The sequence below is a fragment of the Neolamprologus brichardi genome, chromosome 2 (genome assembly GCF_056152115.1).
Source record: "Neolamprologus brichardi isolate AB-2024 chromosome 2, ASM5615211v1, whole genome shotgun sequence".
Taxonomy (NCBI): domain Eukaryota; kingdom Metazoa; phylum Chordata; class Actinopteri; order Cichliformes; family Cichlidae; genus Neolamprologus; species Neolamprologus brichardi.
The window spans coordinates 24,240,390-24,258,132 of record NC_142105.1 but is presented as its reverse complement, the minus strand read 5'-3'; the positions used below and the strand labels follow the sequence as shown (position 1 = coordinate 24,258,132).

The 17,743-nt window shown below is 39.3% G+C and overlaps 1 protein-coding gene across 1 annotated transcript; it reads left to right on the top strand.

The window, feature by feature from the left end:
- The first annotated feature begins 539 nt into the window (after nt 1-539).
- Nucleotides 540-16,787, top strand: kif3a (kinesin family member 3A). Its single transcript, XM_006781551.3, has 17 exons — nt 540-709; nt 1,189-1,462; nt 1,609-1,753; nt 3,967-4,051; nt 4,342-4,447; nt 4,737-4,876; nt 5,001-5,198; nt 5,478-5,652; nt 5,751-5,849; nt 8,486-8,642; nt 8,739-8,919; nt 9,699-9,809; nt 10,029-10,154; nt 14,412-14,465; nt 14,572-14,640; nt 14,753-14,883; nt 15,907-16,787. The coding sequence occupies exons 1-17, from the start codon at nt 704-706 to the stop codon at nt 15,953-15,955; spliced, it is 2,106 nt and encodes a 701-aa protein (XP_006781614.1). The 5' UTR covers nt 540-703; the 3' UTR covers nt 15,956-16,787.
- Nucleotides 16,788-17,743: the final 956 nt, after the last annotated feature.

Sequence of the window (17,743 nt, the reverse complement as noted above, 5' to 3'; positions counted from 1 at the left end):
CAGACTCATACTCATAATACAAGTCAGAGCTTTATAAAAAAAATAAAATAAAATAAAATAAAAAAGAAAGTTGTGTTTTCAAAATTGGAGTTCAAGTTATTATTATTATTATTTTTACTTCCAATAGTGTTAACAAACTACATAGGTCATGAACAAGATTTTTTTTTAATTTTCATTGTAAGTGGGTTAAAGCAGTTAATTAAAAGTAGTCTAACATAAATGTTGTAATTTGATTATTTTAATAAACCATGTAACTTGGATGGATTCACACATCTGCTGTTGCTCACAGTGATCCAAGTGTCCACTCAGGGAGTTTGTGTGTTCGCTTAGACACATGAAAAATTAGAGGGAACATTGCTGGGCAAGCAGATGGTATTATTTAAAGATATAAAGACGTGTGTGTGTGTGTAGTGAATCACTCTACAACAAAATATTTCCCTATATTTCCCACCTGTATTTGTCTCCGTAACATTAAATTCCCGATGTCATTTAATATTAAACTGCAGCTGACTGAGCCAGTGACGACCGGCTAGCGCATGCGCAAGCAGACCTGACAACAAGCGATCGGTTGTGAGATTCTGGTAATATGGGCATAGCTTTGGTATTTTAATGCTTCGGATAACGCAGAGTCAAATGAACAAAGGCTTGAAAAGATTTTACTGTTACTATACGTGCACTGTAATTGCATTTCGGCCTTATCACTATGCCGGTAAGTCCCCACGCATGTTTGCATTTTTGTTTTGTTTGCAAACTGGGTTCCTCCCTTCCTCTGCTGATGTGATGCTAACCGGTTAGCACAGCTAGCCTAGCCGTTGTTGTTGCTGTAGGATACAAAAAAACCCCGCAGACTCACTCTTCCGACGTTGGGTTTTGCGTGTCACCTCAGATTTGGTGTTCTTGAGTGGTGCTTGCTAGCTAGCATTGTCATTTATGTTACCAGTCCAAGCGTATTCCTGCATAGCAAAAAAAAAGCTAGCGGCAAATGCAAAGCAGGTAACTCAAGCATAACCTCACCGTTAGCTAGCTTCTACAAATGTTACCCTCAGATTTAGTCCAAACTAATAAGCTAGCTCCACTGAATCGACCTGACAGCTCTGCCCTTATATCCATGTTCGTAAAATAAAAATTATTGCTACGTACTAGAAATAACTGTCTTTATTATGGTATTGTGGTCCTTTATTTTTTCAGAGCCATAAGCCTGAGAAGCAGGAGGTCAGCGATAACGTTAAGGTCGTGGTGAGATGTCGTCCCCTCAACCAGAAAGAGACGACGATGGGCCACAAACAGGCCGTCGTAGTGGATGAGATGCGTGGGACCATCACAGTCAACAAGCTGGAGACCCCCCACGAACCTCCCAAGACCTTTACTTTTGACACTGTTTTTGGTCCTGACAGTAAACAGCTGGATGTCTACAATCTCACAGCCCGCCCCATCATTGACTCAGTGTTAGAGGGTTACAATGGTATATTTAATGTGACTATACACATTGCTTTTTCAAATTAAGAAACCATTGCTGTTCTCTTTATTTGATTGTAAACTTTGCCTTTTTTTCTTCTTTCTTATTTTCCACATGCATTATTTGAAGTAATTTTCTTCTGTCCATTTCAGGCACAATCTTTGCATATGGGCAGACTGGCACAGGAAAAACTTTCACAATGGAGGGTGTGAGAGCGGTGCCAGGGCTCAGAGGGATAATCCCAAATTCCTTTGCTCATATCTTTGGGCACATTGCCAAGGCAGAGGGTGACACAAGGTAAGACCACAATCAGTTACACACAATTGATCCAGTCAATTGTAGACAACTTGGCAAAGAACAAGTTACATCTTTAGGACTTTTGTTAGTAGCAGCACTGTCACAAAAATGCATAGTTTGTTTCCATTTCTTTAGTCTACGCAAAAGCCAAAGATAACACTGTTTGACAGGCATAAAATAGTATTTTTGCACCAGCAAGGTGATTCCCAAACAGCTGTTAGCCAAAAACCTGGCAACTAGTATAGACCTGACACACAACCTAAGAGATTCATCTGCCCTTTCATTTGATCCATTTATGGTTAGCTGAAGCCTTGTTATAAATTGTGGCTATCAAGAAGCCACAGTAGCGTATGTCAAAGGTGTAATGAGGATGTCTGTAACTGGCTTCACATAAACTCAGTCTTTGGTGAAGTGCGATGTTTATCCTCAAGTGTTGATGCATGAGTAATGCATGTGTTTAAAAAAAAAAAGAAGAAGAAGGGGGAAAAGCCTGTTAAATGACCCAACAAGAAGGTCATTTCAAAAGTACATGTAAATCTGTTAAATTAAAATGCCATCATCTCATAGTTCTTAAAATTGTTTTATTCAAAAGGACAAAAAAAAAAAAAAGGTGACCACTGGCATGTAGAGGCACCAAGGCTGTCATTTTGACCCCATAGAAATAAATATAAAGTAACAGTCAGGGGATGCTGGTTTGCCCAGCAGCACATATTATTTTCATACATTTTGATGCTGAGGCTGGTTGGTATATTTAATTGATGAGTCAATATACAGGGGAGTGTAGTTGGATAAAAGATTAATAATTATTGCAGGGCGGAATGGGTTGTTGTGGTGGGTCAGAGCAGTGAATGTGTGACAGAACGTGGAGAGAACCGGGGGGGGGTTCCAGAGTGGAGACTATTAATCTGAGTGAAAATTGGGGTTTAGCAATCGACATGGATGTGTGAAATAGAGATGCAGATCTCTGTGCAGTTGTGGATGGTGTGATGAACTTTTACTGTTATACAGTTTGTTTGTTTTTCATTGTTGTAGCCAACTATGAGGTCAGTTTTATGTCTGTCTCATAGGCTCGAAGGCTCCCTTTATTTATTTATTTATTTTTAAAACCCTCTTTATTTTAGCATTATAGATACCACATATTATCCAAAATTCATTGTCAGCTTTTCCTTAATAATGTTCTCCTACAATAATGAAATATTCAGACATGCTAGCTATTGTCTTGTTTGTTGTCATCTTTGTTTATTAGTGAATTCTCATATTGATATTATATTTGTTATCTGTAATTATTTTTAAAACTTAAATCCCCAAAACGTAGATACTTAAAAACTTAATTACTTAGAATTAGAAAAGCTTTGACCTTACTGTTGTCATTACAAGATGGGGTCAAAATCACCATGCTACCGGTTTTGGTTTAACAAGTTTTCTTTTTATTTAGCATCAGATGAGCGTAAAGATTTTGAGACCACACGTTAATCTGAAGACAGTAAAACACCAGACCTAAACACACACCTAAATTTCTGATGTCATTGCTGTTGAAGGGATTTTTCAAAACAATTACATATTTTTAGCGTGCAAAAGTGATGTGTACTGTAATGTAGAATGTCTGTGCATTAAAGTGACGTCTTACATTGAGACATGCACCATGTTAAAAGTAATACAAATATCCAACTAGGTTTGACCTAGGGGGATTTTAACTGGAGTTTCACAGAAAAGTGCTCTACGTGCACATTCAGACTTCAAGCTGAATTTCATGTCTACAAAGGGACTTTGCAATGCTCAGTCACACAGAACTAATGGACAGTATATTGTGTTGTGTGAGACATTGTGTGTTGCTGTTTTGTTTAAATGAGCTTGTGCATATATTAAAAGCAAAAGATATTTGGAAAAAAGCCTTTTAAACAAGTATTTTTTTCCTATGAAATGAATGAAATCATTCCCATAGATAGCATTTTTGCACCAGTAAAGTGATTCCCAAAGAGCTGTTTGCTGAAAACTTGGAAGCTGGTATTCCCATAGATGGAATCTTTTACTCTGAATGCATTGCTCATGTAATGTTTTTTTTTTTTTAAATTCAAATTATTTAAAGGCTCCAAACCTTTAAGGGCTCTAAACAGAGCTCTTAAAGGTTTTGACCTAAACTGTTACAGGTAAAATATTTACAATTTACAGTTTGAAGTCTTAGTGAGTGTCTGATTTGCACTTACCTTCCACAGATTTTTAGTTCGTGTTTCATACCTGGAGATTTACAACGAAGAGGTGCGGGATTTGTTGGGAAAGGACCAGCTGCAGAGGCTAGAGGTAACACTGCATTTACAATGAGTAACTTTTAGCAAAGCTTTTCAGATAAAGTTGGTATTAAGCACACTATAGTCTTATCCGTATATGACTATAGTATATTATTGCACGGTCTGTACCTTGCAATATAAAGTGCCCTGAGGCGACTGTTGTGATTTTTAAATAGAATTGAATTGAACTGAACCCTTCCAGAAGATGGCTAAATTAATTTGATTATGTTCAGTGTTTTGCTAGTGTGTTTCTGACAGCAGCTTCTCAACATTATGGTGTTGATTTTTTTTCTTTTATGACAGGTGAAAGAAAGACCAGATGTTGGCGTGTACATAAAAGACCTGTCTGGTTACGTTGTGAACAATGCTGATGATATGGACAGGATCATGACACTGGGCCACAAAAACCGTAAGCAGAACACAGGCAGTACTGAAAGTGAAATAGATGCCACAAAGCTAAATGCTGATCTTCATTCCTCCTAACTGAGATATTTATCTCTTGTGATTAAAAACCACACGTCAGAGTAAAAGGCTCTCACCCTACTTGTAGTAAATGGAAAATGGTGACTACTAAAGAGTAAATGGGAAATATACAAAAATAACATTTTCAAAGTTTTAATTTCAGGTTCTGTTTTAATGTTACTGAATCTATCACCGTAATTATATTGTCTGGTCAAACCCTATTGTGGTATTTTTAGGGTCTGTTGGAGCCACAAACATGAATGAACATAGCTCGCGCTCTCATGCTATCTTTACCATCACCATCGAGTGCAGCGAGAAGGGCGTAGACGGCAACCAGCATGTGCGCATGGGAAAACTTCATCTGGTTGACCTTGCGGTATGTACTCTTGTACTACTAAACTGAAGGAGATGATATTGATATTGGGTGTATGTACTATATTCTTACAGTCCATGATACACCTCATTGCCATTAATTAAATATAGACTTTCGCTATTTACAGGGCTCAGAAAGACAGGGCAAGACTGGAGCCACAGGTCAGCGTTTAAAGGAAGCAACAAAGATAAATCTGTCTCTCTCCACGCTGGGTAATGTCATCTCAGCCCTGGTGGATGGCAAGAGCACTCACGTTCCCTACAGGAACTCAAAACTGACCCGACTACTCCAGGATTCACTCGGTGGAAACTCCAAAACGATGATGGTACTGCTAAATTTGGGAAGCAACGTGCTGTTGTCTTTGCAAGGATGGAAGGATTTATTCTAATTAAAGAAACCTTGAATTCTTGCTGAAACCATAGAAGTGTTTTTGAAAAATACTTTGGGTGATCTGTTTTGCTGTAACACCACAAAACAACTAACTCCTGACCTAACTAAAAAGCCTACTAACCCTTAAATTGAGGGGGATTTTTACAGTATTTTAAGTGTTGAATTGAAAGTTTTTGCCTCACTTCTTTAAATGCAACGCTTTAATTCCCTCCAGTGTGCAAATATAGGACCTGCAGACTACAACTATGATGAGACCATCAGTACCCTTCGCTATGCCAATAGGGCTAAAAACATCAAAAACAAAGCCAGGATCAACGAGGATCCTAAAGATGCCCTGCTGCGTCAGTTTCAGAAAGAGATCGAGGAGCTCAAGAAAAAGCTGGAAGAAGGTAAAAAGCCAGAGCTTGAAGAAATCCTTGCACTTTTTGATTTGCATATAATTTTTAACACCACGTCTTTGTGAAATGCCACTTTGTGACGCATCTAGGTGAAGAGATCTCTGGCTCTGATGGCAGTGCATCAGAGGAGATGGATGAAGGTGACGATGAAGGAGGGGTGGCAGGAGATGGTCGAAGGAGAAGAAGAGGTAAAAACAGTTGTGAATAAGCACACAGATCGTTCAACCTTTAAATCTGCTTACAGTGATGATCTGCATAAGAGATGTTTTAGGCCTTATCACTGTCATAATTCTATTATGAGTCAGCACTGAGGTTGCTTTGATGTTGCTTGAATGTTCACAGTCTTCCTTAAACATAAGACCTCTTAGTTTCCCTGGTATTCTCACCTTCTCTTTTTAAAAAGTAGGTGTTAAATACTCATGAATTCGGTATGTGTTGCAGTGCTGGATGTTTTCTTGATGCTTTGTTCTATTTTTTTTTCTCTCAAATTGATGTGTGTGCATTTTTTCAGCTGGGACATTTCTACTTGATATAGTATGAAGCTATTCTAAATTAATAGTAGCCAAACTGTCCGTATGCTGTGAGTAAGCTCGTCTGCTATGTTTGTTTATATGCGTATGTGCACATTACAGAGCTGCTGTTGATATACCCGCAAACTGCAAAACAAGCGCTGCTAGACCTTATCTCTCACTCTTTATTTCTCATTGTGGGCTTTGTTGGGTATAGTACTTCCTCTTTTCCTTTACAGACAACATCAGTTCAAATTGTGACTGCGCCTCCGCAGTGCCACTGTCCACTGAGGACAAAGCTCAGAATAGTGAGTTAGAGCAGCACTCTGCTCACCAACCCACCTGCCTACAAATTTAAGCCCTTTTCACACATGAGACAGATACATTTGCTGTGCCGTGCACTTTTGCGCTTTATTGGCTGTTTGCTTTCATGAATACTAGACGCAGTTCTTTGACAAGTCTTGTTTCCATTTTAGTTTCCCCAAACAATGTAACCTTTTTAGACAGATGCTCCTAAGCAGTTTCACGGTAAAGTAAATATGATCTGTAATTATATAGTCTATATTTCTAGTTTTTTAAAGTTTTTTGCCCTCCGTATTTCCTTATTAGCTTGTTGCAACTCTTCGAATGGAGATTAAAATAAAGATTAAACAATGGCTTGTATGCTGTTTATAGTTTTTCTTGTTATGCTCTGTAAAAGAGCATGAATGAAAGCTGAATACCAACCTGTCATGTCTAATAAAGACAGAATTTTTTTTTCTTCATGCCGTGGATGTAGGTGGTTTTCTTTAGGGGATTTCCTAAGGCCTCGATGTCCCGTCAATGACTCAAGTAATTTGTTGCATTTCCTCTTTAGTGGTCAGCTTACCTAGTTACCTGCTACTATTTTTCACTATGGTTATTGCAGTTGTCTGGGTTCTGAAGATTTTCTCAATTTTCACAATTTTTTGTGAAAATTCATATATATATTTTTAATGTCCTCTTTGTGTGTTAAAAGCCTTGATTAGTTGATGTAATGGAGAAAGCCTTAAACCCCTTTATTTTTTCCTTTGTTATTATATTTACAATTAGCATCAGGATTGCATTGCTGGATTACAAGGAAGCATGCAATCTTTTGCGTGTTCATCCTAGTTTGGTAATTCTACATGGTGTTTGTGAATTACAGGACATGTGTGAAAAGGGGCTTTGTACTATCCTTGACACACTGCCACTCCTGTAGGCTCACAGCATAATCCCGCTTCCCAACTGCTCCACACACCTTCATTGTCATCTCCCAGGCCTTGTTAGGGTTTCCATAAAACTGATTGCAAGTTTGTCCGTTGAATGAAGGTGCTCGTGCTGCAGATTCCTGAATCCACTCCGTCCATTAATTTGGGGTATCTGCCCAGCTGGACAACTCTTTGTGAAAGGTGGATGTTATCTGAGGAATATTTTCTATTATTCTTCTTTACAGATGACCCGAATGATCAGTTTTTGTGCATGACAGTTCAATATCCTCACTTTATACCTGCTCAAATTGTGATTTCTTTAAGACCTAATTCACCCACATTATGTTTCATTATGGGTTTTTTTCCTTTCCTTTGTGTCTTATGACTGGCATCACTAAAAATGCCTCTCATCTCATCAGCATTTTGTCTTCCACCCACTCCTCCATGTCCTGTATTTTTTTTTTTTTTTTGTTTCGATTTATAGAGATGTAAGACTTTCAGAATCACCCTGTAATGTGTTGCTCTTTCTCTTTCTCCTCCTTTTGGTGCAAATGATGCCTGTCTGACTTGCTATACACCTCTTAATTCAAGAAGAAAGAGGTTGGTGTAAGAGTCTACATGGTCAAACTGTCCTTTAGAAACAATGTTTTTTGCTCACTTAAAATGATCAAGATGGCCAACACGTGCTTTAGTAGCTTTTCACTAACTGATTGGATAACTGCTGATTGTATAAGCACTGCTAGCATTTTTGTTTGTCCATTGTCTGACTGCCACCCTTAATACTTACTCTTTTCATAAGCACCATATCATCCTCGCATTTCTTATAGTTTCCCTTATTCATAGGTTTTGCATATACTAACAGTGATTATTTAATACTGTGCACTAGCAAGCTAGAAACATATGCACATGGATCCTACTAGCATTCCCTTGTAAGGACTCATTCAGAAGACCCACAGGTTTGCTCAGAAACTGCACAGATTAAATAATACTAATGCTGATTGTTAAAGAGGAATGAATCTGCCTTTACATGATTCAATACCTATACAGTGACACGTGCATGTTAAACAACCACTAAGGCTCTTTGCTGTCCTATGTGTGTCTGTTCAGGAAGGAAGAAGGTTTCCCCAGACAAGATGGTGGAGATGCAGGCAAAGATTGAAGAGGAAAGAAAGGCTTTGGAGGCCAAGCTAGACATGGAGGAGGAGGAGAGGAACAAGGCAAGAGCAGAGCTTGAGAAGAGGGAGAAGGACCTTCTTAAAGCCCAGTGAGTCAATAAAGAGAAAACAAATTCTATTTCTGATTAAAAATCATTTGTGGTATTTGCTCATTTTGGTAATTGGTGGGCCTTTTAAAATGTCAGGCAGGAGCATCACCTCCTGCTAGAGAAATTGTCGGCTTTAGAAAAGAAGGTGATTGTGGGTGGGGTGGACCTCTTGGCCAAAGCTGAGGAGCAGGAGAAGCTTTTGGAGGAGTCCAACAATGAACTCGAAGAGCGTCGCAAGAGAGCAGAGCAGCTGCGGAGGGAACTGGAGGAAAAAGAGGTACGGATAAATAACGTCACTGAATTCATGCATTATCTCATCCTTTCCTAAGTTTGGCAGCTGATAGTCACGCTGTTGACGGTAATGTCACAATAATGAATCAGCATTACCACTTGGGAAATTCTTCTTTACCTGTTCTACCACATTGTAACCACAATAAAGCAACACATACATTTGAAAATTAAACCTGTAACCCATATCTGTCAGTTACCCTGGAGAGAATTTCTTATGTATGCTTGTTTGTTTGCTGACCAGTGGTTTAAAAAACCCCAGCTAAATTAATAGTTTTACAATTTGTTTTTGTTTTTTTGTTTATTTTTGGGCAACATTTTGCTTCAAAAAATTGCGACTCTTTTGCCACTCATAGCTAACCATTATCCTGTTGTGCTTCACTGAGATGACAGGATATGCTGACAGTTACATTGCTTGTTTTTTAGAGAAATTATTGCATCACTGTGGTTGGAAATATGGTTAGAAGTTAATACTACACACTTTCATGTGCAAGTTGATTATGATCGATGTTCAGATAAAAGTTAGCAAACCTCACGTCCTTTTAGTTTAATGTCTGATTTAAAGATGTTTGAAAGCTTTTCTTTTTTTTTTTTTAAAGTGATATTTTGATTTTTTGCTGTTTATTTGGGGCTGTTCCTGCTTGCAGCTCGATGGTATAATGTCCTTTACCATACACACAAAATATATATATTTTTGTAAACCCAAACAAAAGCTTGCAAAAGTACCTTGATCGTGCATAATCACAAACCTCGTCCCTCTTAAAACAGCAAGAACGTTTGGATATAGAAGAGAAGTATACTAGCCTGCAGGAAGAGGCTCAAGGAAAGACCAAGAAGCTGAAGAAAGTATGGACCATGCTGATGGCTGCCAAATCTGAAGTAAGTTTAACAAAGGGTTGCACCATAAATGATCATTATTCTTTGAATTGTTCCCTGTCAGGACAGAAGGGCCACCATTATGAGACACTAAAGTATTGCTATTATTAATTGTGTATGCGGCATGTATATTCAGATTTAATCAAATAGCTCTTTGTGGCTAGATGTATTATCAGTTTAGCAGAAACTGATCTGCTACCATTGTTGTTTTTTATCGGTTAGATGGCAGATCTGCAGCAAGAGCATCACAGAGAAATCGAGGGCCTCCTCGAGAATATCCGCCAGCTGAGCCGAGAACTCCGGCTCCAGATGCTCATCATAGACAACTTTATTCCCCAGGAATACCAGGTGTGTGTGTGTGTTTGTGTGTGTGTGCGCGTGCGTGCGCATGTGTGGGCTTTTAAGAGAATTCCAGGTAACGCAATCACAGTAGAAGTACTATAATATTAGACATCTTTAGTTACAAGGCTAATCTGATACTTGTATTTACCTGTTATTTAAACATACACACATTAAGCGTACATCATCTAAATCTGACATGAATTGAGTGGGATTGTTTTTATATTGTTGTTGGCTTTATTTATTGTTGTTTTACTTCTGCTTCCTCTACATCAGGGGTCGGTAACTGATGGCACGACCATAGCTGGACTGGCCATCAGGCATACTGGGCATTTGTTCGGTGGGCCGATGATGATGATGAATTTATTTAATATTAATTTCTAGTATCAGCTGATGTTTGCTGGGACCACAGCCGTAAAAGCTGCTGGTCATGATATCGGTTTGGATATGTGGTGAGAGGGAAACATGAAGATAAAACCAGGAGATGTCCTTACTGAATCATCAGAGGTGATGGAGAAACAGGTTTACCTTTTGGGTGACATGAATAAGTTGGAGGGAAGTTATGAACTGTTTCTGAGAGACAAATAACACCAGGATCCTTTTCTAAGAAGCTGACAGCTGGTAACTGTGCAGGGGCGGGTCTAGCAAAGTTTTGCCAGGGGGCCAGGTAGGGCATTAACAGGGAAAGGGGGACACAAAGAAATACTTTCTTATTCTCATTTAAAATATCTAGCTTTTATTAAATAATTATCTGAATCTTACAACCAAAGTTTTTATCTGACGTCAAATGTATAGAAATCATACATATACAGTGGGGCAAAAAAGTATTTAGTCAGCCACCGATTGTGCAAGTTCCCCCACTTAAAATGATGACAGAGGTCAGTAATTTGCACCAGAGGTACACTTCAACTGTGAGAGACAGAATGTGAAAAAAAAATCCATGAATTCACATGGTAGGATTTGTAAAGAATTTATTCGTAAATCAGGGTGGAAAATAAGTATTTGGTCACCTCAAACAAGGAAAATCCCTGGCTCTCACAGACCTGTAACGTCTTCTGTAAGAAGCTTTTCTGTCCCCCACTCGTTACCTGTATGAATGGCACCTGTTTGACCTCATCATCTGTATAAAAGACACCTGTCCACAGCCTCAACCAGTCAGACTCCAAACTCCGCCATGGCCAAGACCAAAGAGCTTTCGAAGGACACCAGGAAAAGAATTGTAGACCTGCACCAGACTGGGAAGAGTGAATCTACAATAGGCAAGCAGCTTGGTGTGAAAAAATCAACTGTGGGAGCAATCATCAGAAAATGGAAGACATACAAGACCACTTATAATCTCCCTCGATCTGGGGCTCCACGCAAGATCTCATCCCGTGGGGTCAAAATGATCATGAGAACGGTGAGCAAAGATCCCAGAACCACACGGGGGGACCTGGTGAATGACCTGCAGAGAGCTGGGACCAAAGTAACAAAGGTCACCATCAGTAACACACTACAACGGCAGGGAATCAAATCCCGCAGTGCCAGACGTGTTTCGCTGCTGAAGCCAGTGCATGTCCAGGCCCATCTGAAGTTTGCCAGAGAGCACATGGATGATACAGCAGATGATTGGGAGAATGTCATGTGGTCAGATGAAACCAAAGTAGAACTTTTTGGTATAAACTCAACTCGTCGTGTTTGGAGGAAGAAGAATACTGAGTTGCATCCCAAGAACACCATACCTACTGTGAAGCATGGGGGTGGAAACATCATGCTATGGGGCTGTTTTTCTGCCAAGGGGACAGGACGACTGATCCGTGTTAAGGACAGAATGAATGGGGCCAAGTATCGTGAGATTTTGAGCCAAAACCTCCTTCCATCAGTGAGAACTTTGAAGATGAAACGAGGCTGGGTCTTCCAACATGACAATGATCCAAAACACACCGCCCGGGCAACAAAGGAGTGGCTCCGTAAGAAGCATTTGAAAGTCCTGGAGTGGCCTAGCCAGTCTCCAGACCTCAACCCCATAGAAAATCTGTGGCGGGAGTTGAAAGTCCGTGTTGCTCGGCGACAGCCCCAAAACATCACTGCTCTTGAGAAGATCTGCATGGAGGAATGGGCCAAAATACCAGCTACTGTGTGTGCAAACCTGGTAAAGACCTATAGTAAACGTTTGACCTCTGTTATTGCCAACAAAGGTTATGTTACAAAGTATTGAGTTGTATTTTTGTTATTGACCAAATACTTATTTTCCACCCTGATTTACGAATAAATTCTTTACAAATCCTACCATGTGAATTCATGGATTTTTTTTTCACATTCTGTCTCTCACAGTTGAAGTGTACCTCTGGTGCAAATTATTGACCTCTGTCATCATTTTAAGTGGGGGAACTTGCACAATCGGTGGCTGACTAAATACTTTTTTGCCCCACTGTACCAACAAGACTGTACATCACTTTAACAACAGCATTTGTTTTCATTCAAAGGCTTTATGGCTTTAATACCTGGTGGGCCGGTCTCTAGTCAAAATGCCCGGGCCGATTTTTTTTGTCCCAGTCCAGCCCTGGGCACGACACGCAGTGAATTAATCTGAGAAGGTGCATTAAAAAATAAATGGCCACGCCAGCGGTGCACATCGGAAATTAGCTGCATAGACATATTAGTTGTGCCGCTTCTTAATGACTGTATCTTAGCTAACAACCCCAACTACCTGATTCAACTTGTAATTGGTTAAAAATAACTTAGCCTACTGGTGAGAGGGACGTTGTTAGCTTTCCACATTCCGACACTTCAAAAGCTTCAGGAGCTTTCCGCTCAGCACATCATCAGCACCACGGAGATACACGGATACATCCGTAGACTCGTTTTTGGGACTTTCAGGTGTGTGGACCAATGTTTTATTTTCTGATCAAACCAGAAATCTTTGAGCAGCTAGATTTGTCTCGCATTAACTGGCTGAATTAATGTCACCTAATGCAACATCGAAGCAGCTGGAATCCACAGCTGTGTGTGTTCATGGAGCTGCATTTCCACCTGCTGGACATCACTACCTGACAAGTTTAACTGTCTTCAGAACATTGCAGAGGCCTTATTGACAGTACTTGGCTCTACATATCTGTGTGCGCAGATTTTCTCTCACATGAAGAGTGTCCTCAGGTAGCCGTCTGAATGCTGGACACTTGGAGACCTGTGTCTCTGAGTGGGAGACCAGAGATCACATTAACATGTGTATTAACAAACATATCTAATATTGGCTCAGTTTATTTTTCTTATCATTGCTGTGAGGAAATAGCATCTGTATTTTCTGTTGTACAGTTCATTTGCTGTTATGGAGTTCTTGTTATGGATAAAAAGTGTCCTTTTTTTGTTTCAAAATAGCTGATAACTATTCGCTGATAGCTGCCAACATCTGCGAACATATATAATTCTATAACGTGGTTCTATATAGTGTGTAGCTGTTAATATAGAGCCTTATTAGATTCATTGCTAATGCAATCATATGGCAGTGCTCTTCACAGTATGTGTGTGCACATCAGCAGGAAGACAAAAAGCTGCATTTGTAATTTGTTTGACAAGCACATAATTTCTGTAGCTTTGCCTCTGTACACCACAACAGTGAATTTTCAATCAGTCAATATGTGATTGAAGCGCAGACTTTGAGCTTCAATTGGAGGGGTTTATGAAAATGCGGCAGACCAATTAACGTCACAGACCAGGATCATCAAGTGCTTAAAGGGCACGACACGCTCTGATGACCCAGTAACTGCAGAGCTCCTAGCCTCCTCTGCCAGTAATAACATCACAGAAACTAATGTGCCTCTAGCTAGGCATGGGTTTCCATGGGCGAGCAGCTCTAGTAGGTGTTGTGTGTAGGTGACCAAGTATTTTGTCCAAGTCGTGTATTTGTGCATAGTAGATGTGAAAAGAGATACCAGATTTCAAAAGTGGTGCAATTCAAAATCTAGTAGACATACATGCATTTAAACTCAGATGTACAAACTGGAAAAGCTGATTCTTTCTTTACTCAAACATTAGTAATGCGCTTCCTGTACGATGACATTTTTACATGGGAAGCAACATCTACTAGCATTAAACATATTTTCATTGAGAAGCAGGCAAACAGGAAGGTTGCATGGCCTTCCAAGTAGCCTACAAAACTGTCAGCTGACCAGTTTTTCTTTGACAAGTAGAAAGAAATGTTACTTTTGCTGTTTTCTCACCATGCAACATATCTCATCTTCAACTTCCAGATAGTGTTTCTGATAATCTCTCATGTTTTGCTTGTAGGAGATGATAGAGAACTATGTGCACTGGAATGAGGACATTGGAGAGTGGCAGCTGGTGAGCTCACTTTGCACAGCTAATTCACACACTGGTGCACAGTCTAATCAGCATCCTTTTAAAGAGTTTCACTCCTTCTTTCTGGTGATTTGTGTGTCTTTTTTAGAAATGTGTGGCTTACACTGGCAACAACATGAGAAAACAGACTCCTGCTCCAGACAAAAAAGAAAAAGATGTGAGTTGCGGAAAGTTGTTTTTATGTAATCATTGATGTTATGGTTTTTTTTTTCTCTTCCTGTCTTTACATTGTAATTCTGACCTCTTTTCTTTTCTCCTTGTCACTGTAGCCATTTGAGGTGGATCTGTCTCATGTGTATCTAGCCTACACAGAGGAGAGTATGCGGCAGTCGCTGATGAAACTAGAGAGGCCCAAGACCTCTAAAAGTAGCAAGAGTGGCCGTCCCAAGACTGGCCGAAGGTAGAGAGCTTTCTACACAAATCAGTACCTTGTGTTTTAATATTGACTACCTGTCCCCTGTGAAGTTCACACACATCTTCCTCCCCCATCTACATTTGTCATAGCAGAATGTAATACACTTGTTTCCTCTTAGTTAACAAATATGAATCTTTGCTTTTTGGTACTTGAATGTGATTTAACCCAGTTTGGTTTGCATGGGTTGGACTGCATCCTGTCTGCAAGATGAATGACCAAAATGTTAAAAAAGGAAGAAAAAAAAACTTCCACAATATTTTTTTTTAACAGGCCAGTTAATAGCTACCATTAACCAACAGCACCAAAATTCAAACTTGCACCTCTTTCTAATGTTGGCCTTTTATTCCCTTAGTGGTGAATTTGGATCAGATTATTGCTCCTGGCTGACTGTTGCAATCGCATTCTTGCGCTTGCTTATCATGGAGAGAGATGGTTGATTTCTACTTAATTTTTCTGTTACCCCAGCTGTAGTTATCACAGAGGAAGATCTTGCTCATGTAGTTGCACTGAGGCAGAGTTAAAGTACTAATCAGGTCAATCTGATTGGTTTTTTTTCTTTGAGTTTAAGCTTAGATGCAAAAGCAGATGAAGTGTAAATGGGTTCTTTAGATGCAGGGTTCAGAATAATTTGTTAAACCATGAGCTGGTTATCTCCATGTGTACTTGTAGGTTTTTTTTTTTTAAAAAAAAGTTAGATCAGTGACATTTCTTCTTATGTTTTATCTTTTTATTTGTTCTTGAGTTCAACTGCATGAATATGAAGTGCATGCAGTCCAAGTGAAGAACAGGGTGATCACTTTAAATATAGCGTTGAGTTCCTGAATATCGTTTGGGAACTCAAACATTTAGCAACTCTTCATAATTAGTGTATTTATAGCAGTTTGATATGAGCTGTAAGCATGATGGTGTTAGTCAATATCATGATATGCTGCTTTTCTGAGAACTGAGCAGGCTGAAAAGCTCCTTGAAATGCTTGATAACGTTTATCACACACCCATCTCCGCACAGGAAAAGATCTGCAAAGCCAGACGCTGTGATCGAATCCCTTCTGCAGTGATGACAGCACAGAGGAGAGCCCCAGTGCACTGCAACTCTCATGTTACCTGAAAGAAGCTGTTGGTCCAGTTTATGACCAAACACTATCTAAAAAATTATCTGCATACTTTAAATAACTCATACGGTTTTACATGTAAAAGAGTTGCACCTGTGATAGGACTTTAGACTTCTTGGCCTGGAGGACCCGTTATATGTATTGTGGTATTTTTATGTGGCTTTGAGACATATTTCAGCTGCACCATAACCATAAAAACATACATTTCTCTTTTGAAAATGTCTTAAATCCTGACAGAAGCTGACAGAAACAGAGCTGTGAGCTTCTAAACTGATTTCCTGCGATGTGACCAACTGGTTTGTGTTAAGTGGCCCGTGCGAATATTAATGTGTTATGATTAATTTCTGATTGCGTGTGCAATTTCACAGAAATCATTTGGGTAAAAGGTTAAAGTATTTAAATAATTATATACATGAAAAGTTTGCTTTATACTCGTTCCTGTAGGTAAGGAGCATAGGAGCATGCATGTCAGTCAACTCTTACTGCTAATAGCTAAAATAGGAAAGTCATCTTTATATTGTCAGATGTCAGGACACTGTGTTATATTATTATAACAAGATACTACATGCATATGGTATGCCTTAGTATAATGCACTAGTAGGATTTTTTGTGAAGATGATTTCATTTCATGGTGTTTTATAGTGGAGGCAAAATGGCTTTTATTTGGTATCATATTGTATTATCATACTGTCAACTGTTTACAATCCCTAAACCACTGTTTTTTTTTGGGGGGGGGGGAGGGGTTATTTATTAAATTATTCCACGTGTTTTATCTCACATTCTGGATGCTCTTTGTGTTTCAGAATTAAAATGTTAGAAAATAGAAGAGATTATCATGATTACACCACCACACCAGAAACAGCTCAGCTGGCTTTCAGAATGAATTTCTAAACTAACCTAATTGATGTCATATTTGTTTTTTCTTGATCTTTTGCATAAAACAACTTTTTACTGAACAGTTTTACCCACAAATACTTTCAGGGTGTGATTTACCAAGGATCCCCACCGCCCCCTGCTCTTTTGATCTCCCTGTGGGACAAACCAAAACACAGGTGGAAGTGATCTTGATCCCTCTTTTCATGATGGGACCACACGTGAAAGATGCTCGGACATGTTAAACACGTCGGATCATCTGCATCAGCATTCCCAGCACAATGGTCCATCGATAACTTCATTTGTGAGAATTTTTTGTATTCTTGGTGCAGGCTCTGATCAGCTGATCTGTTCTGTTGTCAGCCTTGAGGTTTACTGCTCTTTCTGGATTTAACCGTCTGAATTCGGGTAGATATGAGCAAGCATTACATGTGCTGTCACAGCTCCTTACCAGCTCACAGGCAGTATCAAAGGTACAATCTTATGAGTAAAACTACACGCCCCATTTCAGAAGCCGAAAAGGTTTGCTCCAACACCTAACAATGATCGGCTATCTTATTAAAAATAAGAGAATTTGTTTTAGACTTAAAGCTGAAAGTCATCAGTGCAACCGAATCAGGAAACTCTTATGTTTCCTTGTAGAAATAAATCCTATTTATTCACATTATTTTTACATCATATTTATAGATGGTTGTCAGTGCACTTGCAGTGGGGTCCGCCCCACAGTTTGAGAACCACAGATCTAATCAAAAAGTGATCTTAAACACCACATCCTGCTCTACACTAGTCCAGTATAGTCCATTAGTGTAAACTGCACTGAATTTCCACATATTTTAATACCATTCAAATACCATATTTGAA